The 15,917-nt window shown below is 41.3% G+C and overlaps 2 protein-coding genes across 4 annotated transcripts; one reads left to right on the top strand and one right to left on the bottom strand.

The window, feature by feature from the left end:
- Window positions 1–1,670: 1,670 nt before the first annotated feature.
- On the top strand, window positions 1,671–7,977 carry clic1 (CLIC family member 1). The gene is made up of 7 exons (XM_086062139.1): window positions 1,671–1,914; window positions 2,189–2,239; window positions 3,531–3,640; window positions 3,718–3,843; window positions 4,537–4,643; window positions 4,722–4,903; window positions 4,974–7,977. The coding sequence occupies exons 2-7, from the start codon at window positions 2,198–2,200 to the stop codon at window positions 5,133–5,135; spliced, it is 729 nt and encodes a 242-aa protein (XP_085918265.1). The 5' UTR covers window positions 1,671–1,914; window positions 2,189–2,197; the 3' UTR covers window positions 5,136–7,977.
- A 348-nt stretch (window positions 7,978–8,325) lies between these two features.
- Window positions 8,326–13,584, bottom strand: LOC147158057 (prostate stem cell antigen-like). Of its 3 annotated transcripts, XM_086062142.1 has the most exons (6): window positions 13,551–13,580; window positions 13,341–13,425; window positions 13,191–13,266; window positions 12,228–12,347; window positions 11,532–11,859; window positions 8,326–9,416 (listed from the first exon to the last, which is right to left on the bottom strand). In XM_086062142.1, the coding sequence occupies exons 3-5, from the start codon at window positions 13,237–13,239 to the stop codon at window positions 11,648–11,650; spliced, it is 381 nt and encodes a 126-aa protein (XP_085918268.1). In that variant the 5' UTR covers window positions 13,240–13,266; window positions 13,341–13,425; window positions 13,551–13,580; the 3' UTR covers window positions 8,326–9,416; window positions 11,532–11,647. The 3 variants fall into 3 exon arrangements, with proteins under 3 accessions (XP_085918268.1, XP_085918267.1, XP_085918266.1); XM_086062141.1 differs by having other exon boundaries at window positions 13,341–13,584; XM_086062140.1 differs by having other exon boundaries at window positions 13,191–13,584.
- Window positions 13,585–15,917: the final 2,333 nt, after the last annotated feature.

The raw sequence follows: 15,917 nt of genomic DNA on the forward strand, positions 1-15,917 counted from the left end.
CTAAACTATTCTAACCTGTTAAAGCAACATCCTTTGTTTTCTGTTGTCCTGCCGTCCTGCTATCCGAATGGCGCGCTGAAGAGATGCACAGGATATGAGCGAATGTAGCATTTGAGCACAACTTTCATCCCTCCACCCATTTTCCACCACTTAGTCGAGGACGGGTAGCCGAGGACGGGTAGCGGAGGCAGCAGCTTGAGCAGGGAAGGCCAAATTTCCCTGCCCACAAAAAGCAAATTAAAATCCAAAGAGAAATTGTCTTTCAGTAAAAAAAAAAAAAAGACCTTCCATTATATGGTAGAAGGTGCAATAAACCTATGTATCTACATGTTCCCGTTCATACAAATGAGGAATAATGGCTTCCTGTGAGTATAACAACGTTATGTTCATTTAATAGGCCCACATTTCATGCTGACTAATGATACCATCCATCCATTAACTGGTAAATCGAGAGCTTCACCACAACAGGCTAGTTCGATGCTGCACCGATCTGCATTATTTTTTAATTTGTGAGTAATTAATTGAGATGCGAGATATCATCATTTAAGTTTTATACTTCTTGTGATAATTAGATCATTATTTCAGTATTAATAATTATGATAATTTTATTTAATATGGTGGTTTGTTTCAATACTTTGTCAAATGGGTGCTTTGGCTCAATAAAAGTTGGGAAACACTGATCTAATCATTACTCTCTTAAATAAAAGCTTGAGTTAAAGAATTCTTGAACTTATGGATATTTTCAGTTATCCTGGTTTCAATTTCATTGTCAGGGCATTGAAACAATCGCAACTGGACTGCTCTACTCAAACAGAGCAGTCCAAGATGTGATTGTTTCAATGCCTTGAGAATAAGTCTTATGTTTATAAAGTACATACAACATTATGGAGTAGCATTATTCCTCATTAAAGCCCCAGTGTGTATTTTTAGTGCGATCTAGTGGTAAACTAATAAGTCATTCAATTTAAAAACCCATATTGATTTCAATAACATGCGAAAAATATGTTCCATCACATCAACGTACATTTTTTAAAAATATAATTGTAGGTCTAGTAATCACTCTATTATATTACATGGCTGTAGTCTCACCTTACAAGAGGCTACCATGTTTCGCCACCATCTTCCTGCTACAGATGCCCAAAGGACAACTTCGCGAACGTAGTTTGCCCGGGTGGTGCTTCCATCAAGTGTTGGACCCAATGGGTCAACCGACACTTACCTTCCACAGCTGAGGCCTGGAGGAGGTTGTCACTGAGTCGTGTGATTCGGGTTCTCATCGCTTGTCACCTCTTGCTTTGCTCTCATGGGTTTTTACTATCTTTTTGTTTTACTAGCTTCTCCTGCTAGCCGCTCTTGTTAGCCAGTCCAGCCTATGGCTCCGACTACCGCCCGCTAGCCGCTCTTGTTAGCTGCTCCGGGTAACTCTGGCTCACTCTGCATCATCTTCACATTGGCTGCCAAGTAGCTGCCGCTCGTCAAGATGCTGGTTCGCTCACGCAAATTAAGAATTGGTGGTCGGCTTGCGATGTGTGCGCTCCCTGAGCTACTGTATTGTCCGTGCTGGAAATGCATGCGATTCGGATGTATTCTATGATATAGCGACATCTAGTGGTCAACTATTACACACTGTCACTTTATTGCAAATCCCTTCCCTTTTTTAAATAGGCATTTCTTTGTTTACTACAGGTTGAATTGTTGAGCCGTGACACACTGGCTTGTTTTTATAAATAACTTCCCACTCCTTGTGTCTTATTATTATTTTTTTTGCATTCTGCGGTGAGGTTGCCTCGGTCGGTGGCCTCCAGGAAATGGCGCCGGGGTGAGTGTGTGCTACCCGGAGAGAGGACGCACCACTGGGAGGAGGAGAAACTAGCAACAGCAACAGGCGTCAGCAGCTTCGAGCAGCGCTTCAAGGTAGCCCAACACACACGGAAATACTTCTTCTTTTTTTTTATACCCTCCATAAATCGTTTAGAGAACGACAAGTTTGTCGTTTAACATTTACGCCAGTTCGTGAAGTTCTTTTATTGTTATAACTTATTTAATGTTGTTTAGTGGACGTTTAATGTCTGTGGACTTGTTAGCGGAAGATGGGCTTGGCTCTCCTCCGGTTTCGAAATCCTTCTCCTCCGGTTTATGTTGTCACATCGCTGATATTTAAAAACATGTTTGGTGTTCTCGTTGGCAGGAAATAAAGATGAGCGACCCCAATCCGCCCAAAGTCGAACTCTTTGTCAAGGTAAGGACGAGACTTTTCTGAATAACACGCACACCGTGACGTGTCTCCGCCGCGTCAAATTGAAACGACGCGACGCTGATTCATTTTGTTCATTGTTTTTAAATGTCCTTCACGTCGGTCTATCGATTGGCATAAATGAAGCAGACGTGTGTCGGTGTCAGCCACAACGCCTTTGTTGACTCACTAGCTTTATAAACCACTAATCTTATTAAAAGCACATTAACATTAGACCTGAATCTGTATTTAGTCCTACAGCATGCTGCCCACACATTGTATTTACTTTTTTTTTTGCTTCATAAAAGAGTTCTACAGTCATATGTTCTGCACAAGTTTCCATAATGATTCCTCTGTGTGAACATGTGCTACACCCTGGCCTCTTTTTTTTTTCTCTCCGTGGAAGAAAGATGCTGTTGTAACTTCTCGGAATAATACTGCCACTTCAACTTCCTTACTTCTATTTCAGGGTCATTTCATTTTTTCAGAAAATGGAAACCAAAAGCAGTTTGTATGATAGATGTTCATATCTGAGATAGTACTATGGAATTATTGTGTTTTGGTGTCAAGTTATGTTAAAGGAGACATCCAATTCTACAGTGCTTCTATACCGCATTTCCTGCTGTGGGACTTGGGCACGAAATGGTGAACACCCTGGACTGGTAGAAACTCGATCACGGGGCACATACAGAGACAAACAACCAGTCAGACACATTCTGTCATTGAATGGAAGCTTAACCTGTCAGGCGAGTGACCTGCAACACAGTCAATGACAAAGGGAGACTTTTTGTTTGTAATGTAAAAGGAATTCCTTGTTGGGCTGAATTATTTTTGAACAAATGTCTAATTGCATTTTTTAACCTTACTTAGCTTCAGCAGAAGGGCAAAATACCATATTAGATACAGAGTATGATGTGGTTTTAAAAAAATGTAAACATTTTCATACTGTTGCACATTTAAAAAAATGGGGGCGAAAAGAGAACGCGTAGTTTCAAATAACCCACCCTTCCCTAAATATGCTTCCTCATTTATTGAATAATCCCAGGCAGCTCCTGGTGCGCTAATATTTTTAAGTAAAAAAAATAAATGCTGTATCGAATGTCATTTATCATACCTTTTAGTTGTGACAACACTGAAGAAATTAAAAAATCAGTCACTTGTCAGGAATAATTTGCCCAATTAGTTTATTTTCACTTAGGAGTGTACTCACTTTTGTTTCCTGTGGTTTAGACATAAATGGCTGTGTGTACTCACATTTGTGAGATACTTAACGCAAAATTTGTATTTTGTCTTGCAGGCAGGGAGTGATGGCCAAAGTATCGGCAACTGTCCCTTCTCCCAGCGTCTTTTTATGGTGTTGTGGCTTAAAGGAGTCACGTTTGATGTTACCACAGTGGACATGAAAAGGTGTGAATCTACTATTTATTGCACCACATATTGTAATATTCAATTAACACTTTTCTCTTCTTCTCATCCACCGAAAGGAAGCCGGACATCTTGAACGACCTGGCTCCCGGCGCCCAGCCGCCCTTCCTGTTGTACGGCAGCGAGGTGAAAACTGACACCAACAAGATCGAGGAGTTCTTGGAGGAAAATCTCTGCCCCCCAAAGTAGTCAACCACATTCATCCATTTTGTTTTCTATCTTTAAGGAGGAAGTCAACGTCTAACAAGTCTTGACAATAATATGTTATATGTGACCTCACTAGTCTAAACGTGACACTCTGATTAATATTACATTTGTGGAATATGAGTTATGCAGCAAAATCTAGCTGTTTTTATCCATCTCAGGGGGTAGCCATTTTGCCACTTGTTGTCGACTGAAGATGACATCACAGCGGTTCAGGCAACGAGCAATCACAGCTCACCTGTTTCCTGAAGCTGCGCTGTTATTGGTTGTTACCTGAGACCTGAGCAACTGTGATGTCATTTTCACTCGACAGCAAGTGGCAAAATGGCCGCCTTCTGATATTGATAGAAACTGCTGGATTTTGCTGCTTAACTCATGTTTCACTAACGCAATATTAACCAAAACACTAGTGATGGGAAAATGAACTTGAGATTTTTTTAACTCCTCAAGATTACACTCTTGGTTTAAAAATGGCTTTTATATTTAATCCAAGAGCACCATCTACAAGAGTAAAAGAAACAAAAAACATTGCAACATTCATTTTCACATCACTACAAAATACATTATTTAGACTAGTGGGGCTGCATAAAACATTGTCTAGAATTTTTGGGGGGGTTGACTTCCCCTTTAAATGTGATTCCGTATTTTATACGAGGCCTCCCTGTATCATTCAGGTATCCCCGCCTGGCTGCGCGTAACCCTGAGTCAAACACAGCAGGTATGGACGTCTTCTCCAAGTTCTCAGTTTACATCAAGAACTCCAACCCTCAGACTAATGAAAGTGAGTACAAATAAAATCCTCAAGGCACTATATATTTTTTTATGTTTGATGAAACCCTTTTTACTTTGATGTGCTCAGATCTGGAGAAAGGCCTCCTGAAAGCACTGACGAAACTCGACGACTACCTCGGCTCCCCACTTCCTGACGAAATTGACCAAAATAGCGCAGATGAAGTCACTTCCTCATCCCGCCCCTTCCTTGACGGCCAAGAACTCACACTCGCTGACTGCAACTTACTTCCAAAGCTTCACATTGTTAAGGTAATGAGGCGTCTCTCTTTTGCGACCTTTGTTTTGGCAATATTCATTCATTCATTCATTTCCATTTTAGGTTGTGTGTTTAAAGTACCGAAAGTTCAGCATCCCTCAGTCTCTGTCCAACCTGTGGAGGTACCTGAACGCAGCATACGCCCGGGACGAGTTTGCCTCCACCTGCCCGGTCGATGACGAGATCCACATGGCTTATTCTTCGGTGGCCAAAGTTCTCAAGTAGGCGTTGGCAGAAAAAAAAAGTTAGAATTCCTCCTCAATTTAACAAGCAGACGTATATACAGAAAAGAAAAGCAACAACATGTTATATAATCTGAGTTGCATACAATCGCTTTGCCAAGTCAATCTATTGTTGAATTATGGACAAAAGTATTGAGACATATATCAAGTTGTGTCAATCTTCTGATTTCTGTCCCTGGAGGTGTCCCAATACTTTTGTTCTTGTAGTGTACTACAAATGCTAACATTAGTAACAAGTATGCGGTCACATTTGATTGGTTCAACTCTCTTTTATTTATGAGCGGTGATTGTTGAAGAACCACAAAACAGAGACCATACAAAAAAAATGTTTTTGTTAAATGTAGTTTTACCCCTCTTACATTGTTTAAACACATTTAAACTTATTAAGACACAATTTTTTAAGTATTCCTTAGTCCCTACAGATAATCACATCAAACACAAGTTAGCTTAATGCTAACATATAATGCGAAACACCACAGACAAGCTAATGGAAATTAGCATAGATATTACGATAATTTTAAACCTTCAAAAAACTGCTACATTCACATATAAAAACAGCATACAACTAAAGCTAGCTTAACGCTAAGATATAGTGCGAAACAGCGCAGACATGCTAATGGAATTAGCATAGATGTTACGGTAATTATAAACCTTTAAACAACTGCTACATCCACACATAAAGACAGCATAAAACTAAAGCTAGCTTAATGCTAACATATAATGCAAAACACTGCAAACATGCTAATGGAATTAGCATAGATATTACCGTAATTATAAACCTTCAAACAACTGCTACATCCGCACATAAAGACAGCATACAACTAAAGCTAGCTTAATGCCAACATATAATGCGAAACACCGTAGACATGCTAATGGGACTAGCATAGATATTACGGTATTTATAAACCTTCGAACAACTGCTACACCCACACAAAAACAGAGCATGCAACTACTCACAGGCATATATTGTCTCTATTTCCAATACATATTTTTAAAAAAATGTTTGCTAAAAATCCCCAATGTAGCAGGAGCGCAAAAGATGTACACATTGTACAATTTCTTTTTACTTTTGGGAGATTATACAGACAAAGCTGTCAAGTCAGATCAAACTTCATAAGCGTATTCAGCTTCAATGTTAATATTTGGTAGAAAACATGCACACAAGCACTGGCCAAACTATTTGGCGTACGCATTTATTATCGCAACAAGGACTGTTACACTTTAAATCTTTTTTTTTGGGGGGGGGGGGGGCGTCGTAGCACACAATAGAGCGGAAGGGGTGCAGACTCATTTGGAGGACGCAGAGAGAGGAAACCATTTCAAGAGCTTGTATCCATTGAAATGGTTTCCTTTGTAGCAGCTGCTCCATTTTATTCCATCAGTCATATATGAAGGACTTTTTTGTAGCGTATAAGAAAGTTCAGCACAAATTTATTAGGGGGTATTGTGGTCAATACAATGGTGGTGCGTGCAAATTTGTGAAATAAGATATGTTATTAGAGGTGTATTTTTTTTAAGAAATAGATAGGAAAAGAGTCAAATCCGATACATGTATTGTGATATTACAGTTTAGTTTCGGAATATTTCTGTACTACGTTTTCCTCATAAGAGGACAAGCTACAGCAATTGAAAATAGATCTTGTAAGCATACAGCTTTTTTTTTCCGAGGCTTGCTCATTTTTCAGTGTGACCCAAATACTGCTTTTATATGATTTGAGTTAAGCAGTTAGCACATTGTGGGTGTCACATGTTACCCATACTGGGGAAGACGCAACAGGAAGTTGTTGCAACTAAAAATAATAGTGTTTAGTTTGCGGTAGGATGGAAGATAAGCTTGAAGAAATGTGCACTTACATAAAAAGGTCTCTTGAACAATGATAAATAAATAGTGCATTTGAAGCCTTGTTCTAATTATGAACTTATGGGAGTTTTCACAAAAGGATGCTTGAGAATCAGTTTGTCCACATTTATTGCAGTGAAGGGACAAATTGAAAAAGGGAGTCCAACTCAAGAGTGTGTACAGGTGCACTATACAGTATATCTCAGTTACTGTTTGTTTCCCTCCTATTTAGATCACACTGATGAAAAATAACTTGACTGTGATAATTGAGTTAATTGTGTGTAAGCAGTTCAAATGACCTGAGAAGTGAGTTGAGAGTTAACTAAACGGGATTACTTGAGCTGTATGCTTCATTAACTGTTGCTAAAGGCGTTTTGGAATTCAAATTTAATTGAATGAAAGTTCATGTAAGCAGTCCAGTATAACCTCGTGTTTGCCAGAGGAGTTAAATTTAAAAATATATATATTTTAAAAAAAATCGAACTACCTAAGTGCAATTAAAGAATTGATTTTGTACACTGTTTTTAACATATTTGCTACACAACTGAAATTGGAGAAGTCGACCCCTTCTTTCTAAAGTGAAGAGTTTTTTTTTTTTTTACTTGACTGAACTGTTTCCTCAATGAGTCAATTAAAGGGACAGTGTCTTAAATATTTTCAGAGCCTCATTTGAGACTTTATGTACTGTAGAGTTGAAGACAGTTTCAGGGACCTAACGCATCAAAATGTTACTTTTTGTTTTTCATCTCTCTTTTAACATTTTGTGTCTTAAAATATATTGCATGTTATTTTTTTAATTACACATATTTACTTTTCAGCTTGTTACTATTGTAGCCATTTTTACGTTTTGTGTTAACATTTGTTCACAGAAAAGTGGCCATGAAGCAACTACATAGAAATAATTGTTCATTCCATGTTGACTTTTGTACTTCCAAAGCCACGTGTCATTGGTGCATTTCATAAATAAAATTAAAATTAAAAATAAGACCAATAAAGTTTTCTTCAGAAATGAGTCGTATCTCTCTTCATTTGCGACTAACTCTCGTTTTGAATGTTTATGGTCACTTGGTTTTGATTGACAGTTATTTGACAAGTGGTTAGCCACATCTGCCTCAGTTTCTGAGGTTCCGGGTTCAAAGCGAGCGTTTGTACTTGAACGTGAGTGTGAATTTGTTTTTTGTCTACATGCGTTAGCTGGGATAGGCTCCAGCTCCAATGACCCTAATGAGGACAAGTGTTGTATAAAAAAATAAATAATGCATGGAACAGATTTATTAAATTTTTTTGCTCACAAATGGTACCAAGGATATGAGCCAAATGCAAGACCCATGGCTAAGGAGTTCCAAAAACAGTTTTAATAGCAAGTTATAGGTTCAGTACACTGGCAAGCAATCAGTTAAGGCAGATGTGTTCAGAAAACATGAGGCGTAAGGCAAAGGAAGAGACGGTCAGAGCTTACTTAACTGCAATTAAAAAAAAAAAAGTGCCAAAATATGATATGGTCCAACAAACATGAACTTAGTAATATGGGGTGGGAAGTCACAATCAATTTTCTTCGTTTCCTACATCAAAAGCAGATACATTTGAACAAATCATAAATTGATTTAAAGGAGAGTCAACCTCAATTTTTTTGATATGTTGTATGCTCCCCCACTAATCTAAAGATAGCATTCTGATTAATATTGTACTTGTGGAATATGAATCAAGCAGCAAAATCCAAGTTTTTTTAAACTAGACATCTCGGTGGGCAGCCATTTTGCCACTTGCTTCAAAATATCAGTTTCTCAGGGCTTAGATAACGACCAATCACGGCTCAGCTTGTAAACGTCATGTGACCAAACTCAAAGAAAACAGGTCAACCGTGATTGGCCATAAGCAACTGTGATGTCATTTTCAGTCGACAGCAAATGGCAAAATGGCCGAGCCCTTAAGATGGATAAAAACTGATCACCAGCTCAGTGGGCTAGCGGTAGAGTGTCTGCCCTGAGAGTGGGAGGTCGTGGGTTCAGTCCCTGGCCGGGTCATACCAAAGACTATAAAAATGGGACCCATTTGCCTCCATGCCTCCTTGACACTCCGCATTTAAGGCACTGGTCCTCGAGTACCCCTAGCCAGCCTGTTTTCCATGTCTCCCTCAGTCAACACAGCTGAGGATCATTAACAGGCTTCATGCTGAGATTGCTGATTAGCTGATCATTTGAAACACCTGTGTTGGCTGTGGGAGACATGGATTTCAGGCTGGATAGGGGAACAGTTGGGAACCACTGATTTAAGGGTTGGGCTTGGGGGGTTAGATCACTAAATGATTCCCGAGCACGGCTCCTGCTGCTGCTCACCGCTCAAATGCAGAGAAAGAATTTGGCCTCAGGTGGGTGTGACAATCAGTGGTACTTGTAATGACATTCAAAGAAGCAACCAAACTGAACTGATTTATTTATTTATTTTTTTTTTTTTCTTCCTTTAAGAGCTCAGTATTGTTCATTCGGAAATGTCATCATCATTGCTCTTTTTTTTTTTTTTTTTTTTTTTTTTTAAATATATATATATATATATATACACATATATACATACATATATACATACATACATACATACTTTTTTTTTTGTGTGTGTGGGTGAGTATGTGTGTGTGCGTGCGTGCGTGCGTGTGTTTGTTAGCTCACCAGAAAACCTATTAGAAAAAAAAATCTTATACCGTTCACCTAAATCGAACACCAGGAGACCCGAGGGGACCGAAGAAAACCAAGGAAGGTGAAATCCAGCACCGACCAGACACCCCCCACCAGAACTCCTCCCCAGCCCAAGAAACATCCAGACCCCAACAAATCCAAAAAACATAAAGTCAGGGAGGCCTCAAGAGACCAACGGAGAGACCGAGAAAAGGAAGGAAGGACAGACGAAGCCGCGTGAGATCCGAGACACCAGCCTCCACCGATTCAATAACCTGAGGAGGAAACAGATTGTGTCTGAGTTTCGGTAGATGCTGGTGTGGTGGATCTGGCATGCATGAAAATCTCCACCAAAGAGGGGAGCCGTCGACCCCCGCCGGAACAGAGCAAGCGCAACACCTCAGGGCCCCCCAGGCCGCGGCAGCGCCAAAGGACGACCCCCGGGCCCCACCAGGGCCACCGGCCAGAGAGCAAACCCAGGAGCAGGAGCGCCCCCCGCCCCAACACGGCCCGCGCCCCCGGCCCAACGCAGCAGGACGGGGCACTGCAGGCCCACCAGGCACCCCACCGGCCCCCAACCCCCGCCCCCCCCACCACCCCCCGCCCCCCATCCACCCCCCGCCACCCACCCCAACCCAGCCCCAGCCGCCCCCATGCCCCCAATCCCCCAGACACCCCCCACCCCCAGCACCCCCCACCCCGCAACCCCCACCACCGCCCCCCCCCCAACAAAGCCGCCCCCCCCCCGACCCCACCCCGACCAACCGGCAGCCCCCCAACCCCCGACCCCCAGCCCCCGGGGACCACCCGCACCCAGGCACCGGCGCCGAAGAGGGGCCGGACAGCGGAGCGGAGAGGGCAGCCGCGCCCACCCCACCCCCCGCCGTGTGGAAGGACGGAACACCGGGGGCAGAAGGGGGAGATGGGGGCACCGGAGGGCGGCCGACACCCCCGAACCCCAGGCCCAGCGGGGGAAGGCCCCGGTCGTCACCCCAGCGTTCTTTGTGAAAATTAACCCCTGTTACTGAGTCCGCCAGCTCGCGGACTGGCGAACTCTACCCCTAAACCGTGAATGTGACCCCACCCAGTGTATATACAAGTGTGTGTGTGTGGTGCATTAAAATTAGGAGCAGGTGAACCGGAGCCGATGGAAATGATATTCCCACGCTCCGATCCACCCGCCACCCAAGCATGTTGCTGAGTGTATGTGGTGCATTAAAAAAAATAGATAGGGCGGGGGGGGGGGGGGGGGGGGGGGGCGGGTGGCGACACGGACAGGGGACCGCAGCACTGCTCTATACTGCGGCCCCCAACCGATGGCACCCCCACAAGCCCCCAAACCCCCCCCCCACCCACAAGTTGTGTGGTGTATTAAAATTGGAGGGGAGTTGTAGGGTGAAGACGGTGTTTCCACCCTACCCCACCCCCCAAAGTGTGTTATGTGCCCTATATGTCTATAAAAGTGTATTGTGCAAACCTAGTGTAGTGAGTTAAGAGGTGTGACCAGCGGGGCCCCCCCCAACCGGGCGGGGGCAGGAGGCGCACCGGCCCACCAAGCCCCCACCCACCCCACCAGGACCCCGGCGGGCATATGGGACCCGTCCGGCGGGGCGATAGGGCTCGCCCCCCGGATACTGGGTCCCGCCCGAGGTGTCAGGACGCCCACCGGAGCGGGGCGGGCACGACACCAAACCCCAGCCACCCCCGCCGGCCCCCATAGCACCGAGACCCGGGCCATGGATGGAGCCCCCGGCCCAGGGGAGGGGAAGGAAGGCGTACCGGGGAAGGGGAAGGGAGGAGGGAAGGGGACGACAAGAAGGGCAGGGGGCAGCGGCAGGGACGCAAGGAGAGGGGGAGAGGAGGAGGAAGGACTGATTTATAGTGATTCATAACATTTTGATCGGGCCACTGGCCGATTATACGTATAGTAGAAAATGCATAATACCATATATAGCCATTAATTTCCAGTCTTTCCAAAATGAGCTTTCAGGCCAGCAGAAGGCCGAGCGCGGGTAGCAGGCAGAGTGCAGCTCCTCCCCATTTGGCGGCACCGAGTGCCGATGCCCCGTTGCACAGGTCTGTATCACAGCACACGTTGGTGTAGTTGAAATAAATGCCGCTGGTGTATTTCTGCCCTCTCACACCACACTGGGAAGGAACAGCGCAGCTCTTTTCATACAAAGTTACTTCAAGTGCACCTATGGACGCAGAAGGGGAAAACCATCGTCTTGTTTAAGTAACCACTATATAGAAATGAATGCTCAGTGTTTGCTGGTATGATATCATATCCACTATTTCCTGAGGGGGAAATTCATTTAGAATATGAACAAATTGGAAGTTTCTCATGTTATAGAAAAATTCATCTTCAAGGTCCACGTTATGTTTATTCATGCTCATAGGTAGATTTCATATTATGCGCACACGCTTGTCTTTGAATCTGAACACAGCAGTACAATGGAGTCAATATTTTCCAATCCAGACCATTGGGCATGTTACACAATGAATCTTTTGTCTTCCATTTGTACAACAATAGAGCCACAGTTTTTACACCCACAAAAAGCGTCACCTCGTTTTGCTGTTGCAACGCTGGACAGGCAGCGATGTCCATCCGTACACTGCTCGGGAAACTTTAAGCAGTCCATAGGAGAAATGGCGGGAAATACACAAGTATAACAAAGCAAACAAGCTGAAACACAAACATATTCCAAGTTACTACTTTCTATTTGAAAAGCATGTATAGCATCTTTTTTATTTTTATTTTTTTACAGCTAATATAATCTACAGTAGCTAGCAATAACTAGCTAGAGAGCTAGATGGATGGATGGATAGATAGATAGATAGATAGATAGATAGATAGATAGATAGATAGATAGATAGATAGATGTTAAATCGGAGTCACACGTACCCCATATTAAATAGGCTATTCCTTAATTTCCTGACACATTTTAAATCATGTATTAGGGATTTTATTTTTTAGCATGATGCAGTGAAACCAAGGTTGAACTTTGTACATAATTCAAAGAATGAAAGGGCATGTAAAGAGCAATATTTTAATATTTATTTTACTGTGGTTGATTATATATATATATATATATATATATATATATATATATATATATATATATATATATATATATATATATGTTTAATCTTTAGAATGCAACATAATAAGAGAGTTAACCAAATGAACAAAGAAGATATGGCAAAAGTGCTGATACACTCAGTGGTTTACGATAAGTTATTTTTTTGTCATTTACAGAGAATGACAAAGTTTTTTTTGTTTTTTGTTTTTTTTAAAGAAGAAACAACCCTATTTTGACAGAAAGTACAGATCTGTTTTCAAATGTGTTGTAAAAGTAAAAAAGTCGTCAGAATAAAAAAGAAAAAGAAAAAAGGAAAATAAAGAAAAATAAATTAAGTCCAAACGCCGGGAAAATCTACTTAGTTAAAAAACAAAAACAAAAAAAACATCATATTCTAACAAGTGTAGGAACAAAAGGTTAAATTGGTTAAATTTGTTTTTCCTTACTTGCCAAGGGAAGACAACACAGTAGCAAGATTAACTGCGAGGCAGACATGACGCTTCCTTCCAATCCAGCGAGCAGCTGTTAGTCACACGTTAAATTTCTGCAGCAACTTCCAAATTGTTTCCAATTCAATTTGCCGTTGAAGTACACACCCCTCTTCTTATTATTCGGCCTCAGTCTCCGAGCTCCTCCACTGCATCCACGGCTCAAGAAAAGCGCTTCTTCAAATGTGCATCTCTCCCCCGCAAAAAGACAGATTTTGACGTTTCATTAAATATTATCCCCATAGAATAACGACAAAAAAAATTAACATAACATAATACACGTGCTTGGTAATTAAAAGGTGATTTTTTTCTCCTTACTTTATAAGAAGACGGAAGCTGGTGGCCAGTGACCTCACAGCCTCACTCATGACATCAAGACCCTAGGTAAAGCAGACGGATAATGGACTGAACAGTTGAGCGATACGTCAGCACATCCGCCATATTGGATGTGTCATATCTGCGTAGTGAACTAATGTAAATCCACAAATTAACAGCGACACTCAACATACTTCGTAAAGTTAATGCTTCTCGTTCACCCCTTCACAATCATAATTTTTACCAGACAGACAGGCAACAAAAACAACATATGTACATTTTAATTTTTTGATTTGATGTTTATAAATGTTTAGTTAGATATAGGTCAAAAACAAATCAATGATGTATATTCAAATATTTATATTAAAAACAGTCAGCTATCTAATGTCTATAATCACAGGTGTGAGATATTAGATAGTTTGCTGAATAAAGAACCTAAAGCTTTACATTGAGCTGATTTTGAAGAATTGTTTTCATATTCTGTGATTTTTATCTATTTAAGTTAACTACCGATATAATTTCAATCACTGGAAAGACCTAGCCTGTGACTGATATGCCGACAAGTGGCATTGAAAATGGATAGACCATAAGCAACATCAGACCTCACAAAGTACAACAACAAAAAATTTGTATCTTCATGTGTGGTGTCTGTAACTGATCCTCTAGGATGGGCTTCGCCAATCCTGGACCTCGAGGGCTGGAGTCCTGCAGGTTTTAGATGTTTCGGTGTTCCGACACACCTGATTCATAAAATCAGCTAATCAGCAAGCTCTGCAGAAGCCTGATCTTTAGAATCAGGTGTGTTGGAGGACGGAAGCATTTCAAGCCTGCAGGTCCAGGATTAAGGATGCCTGCTTTAGGATTTGAAAAATATCTATGTGTGGGCCATGCCTAAGGTTCCTAATTGAATTTGGAGAGATAATTATGATCAGCTGACAGGGCAGCTTTGAGTTGGCGTGCTATGTTTAAGGTTGGCAATCATGGTCTCTTTTGTTACATTTGTGTATTTTCCCTTCTCTGCTGTCCGAAACACAATCAAAAGACTGAAACTTCTACAATTTAAATTCTAATTTGTTCCATGAAATTATATGTTTATTCAAATAAAGTCTATTCTATTCTATATGTACTGTAGGCCTACATGTACTGCAACAAAACTCCAAGTTTTGTTTGACTTTTGAGGCATATTTATTTTCAGTTTGACTCCACATTTTGTCTGGCTTTGTAGGTCACCCTGTGCCTAAATTGTCTTTAAAAACTTAATTTGAAAGAAGCTCATTGCAAAGTGCAAAATAACAGAATCAATTAAAGAATGCAACATTGGTCCCCAGAGTAAATAACAGATGCATTGCACGAACATTCCAATCATCCACGCAATGTCAAATATTATTTGAAATGCTTCTTTGAGATAGTCTCAAGCGTCATTGCGTAAATAGAATCATAAATTTCCCATCGGAGTCCTTGGCATGTCATTTCCACAAGCATGCCAAACTATCCGTTCGACTGCAGAGTCAGACTAAAGAAAGTAAGAAGATAGGAACGTCTAGTTTAACTGAATTACCCTAGAATTGTAATGGGAGACGTGAGGACAGCATGCTGGACGGTCTTCTGACTGGAGGTCTTGTGATGGGACCAGTCAAGTGGCTCAGACCGGATAAGCTGTTTACTAGTTCATTAGATGTGTAGAGAAGCACAGGATAAAATCCTGTTTAGTGCACAGATTCACAGAGTAGTTGACAGATTAATTGCAGCTGTAGCAGTAATATTTCCTTACACTGTATATTCAATTTTATTCAGTTTGATAAATACATTGATTTGTGTTTATTTATTTACTTAATTATTACTTTTTAAACAAATATTTTATCATTTACTCAATTGAAATGATATATCAAATTTCATTATTTGGAAAATACTATTTCACTGTCTCCTATAGTAGGGTGTGAGTAAATTGTGCAAACATCAACTGTCACGCAAGTATAACGAGAATTTGTCCACTGTATAATAAAAAAGCAGCAAAAACTTAATTTCAAGAAAAGAGACACATAAGAGTGAATAGGAAGTTGTTTAATGAGCAACACTGCCCCCAGTGGGGTTTTATAAGTTCTGCTATTTACATGTCTGTCGTAGTACCAAGAATGACCTGTGAGTGGCAGCATGGAGCCACGGGGCATCCAGACTGTTAGAAAATGCAAATAGGAAGAAAGAGAACACTTTAAAATTGCTACTCTTTCATCTATAACCACAAAAACAAGTGAAGACTATTGTTAAGGTGACTCAGCTTAGTACCCTATAATGACCAGCCGCCAAAGTAGGGGACCTTTTCTGCCTCTTCTTTTTAGTTCTTAGTTATGCTGCATCTAGTATATCCAGTAG

Source organism: Leptonotus elevatus, chromosome 19 (genome assembly GCF_054856555.1).
Source record: "Leptonotus elevatus isolate MCC_2025b chromosome 19, RoL_Lele_1.0, whole genome shotgun sequence".
Classification (NCBI taxonomy): domain Eukaryota; kingdom Metazoa; phylum Chordata; class Actinopteri; order Syngnathiformes; family Syngnathidae; genus Leptonotus; species Leptonotus elevatus.

Bases quoted from the DNA above. Each gene is read 5' to 3' on its own strand.
- clic1 (XM_086062139.1), top strand. From the start codon at position 2,198: ATGAGCGACCCCAATCCGCCCAAAGTCGAACTCTTTGTCAAG. The intron at 3,641-3,717 runs GTGTGAATCTAC...ATCCACCGAAAG, and splicing joins ACCACAGTGGACATGAAAAG to GAAGCCGGACATCTTGAACG. The intron at 3,844-4,536 runs GTAGTCAACCAC...TGTATCATTCAG, and splicing joins GAAAATCTCTGCCCCCCAAA to GTATCCCCGCCTGGCTGCGC.
- LOC147158057 (XM_086062141.1), bottom strand. From the start codon at position 13,239: ATGTCTGCCTCGCAGTTAATCTTGCTACTGTGTTGTCTTCCCTTGGCA. The intron at 12,348-13,190 runs GTAAGGAAAAAC...TTTGTGTTTCAG, and splicing joins GTGTTGTCTTCCCTTGGCAA to CTTGTTTGCTTTGTTATACT. The intron at 11,860-12,227 runs GTGACGCTTTTT...CTGCGTCCATAG, and splicing joins CGTTGCAACAGCAAAACGAG to GTGCACTTGAAGTAACTTTG.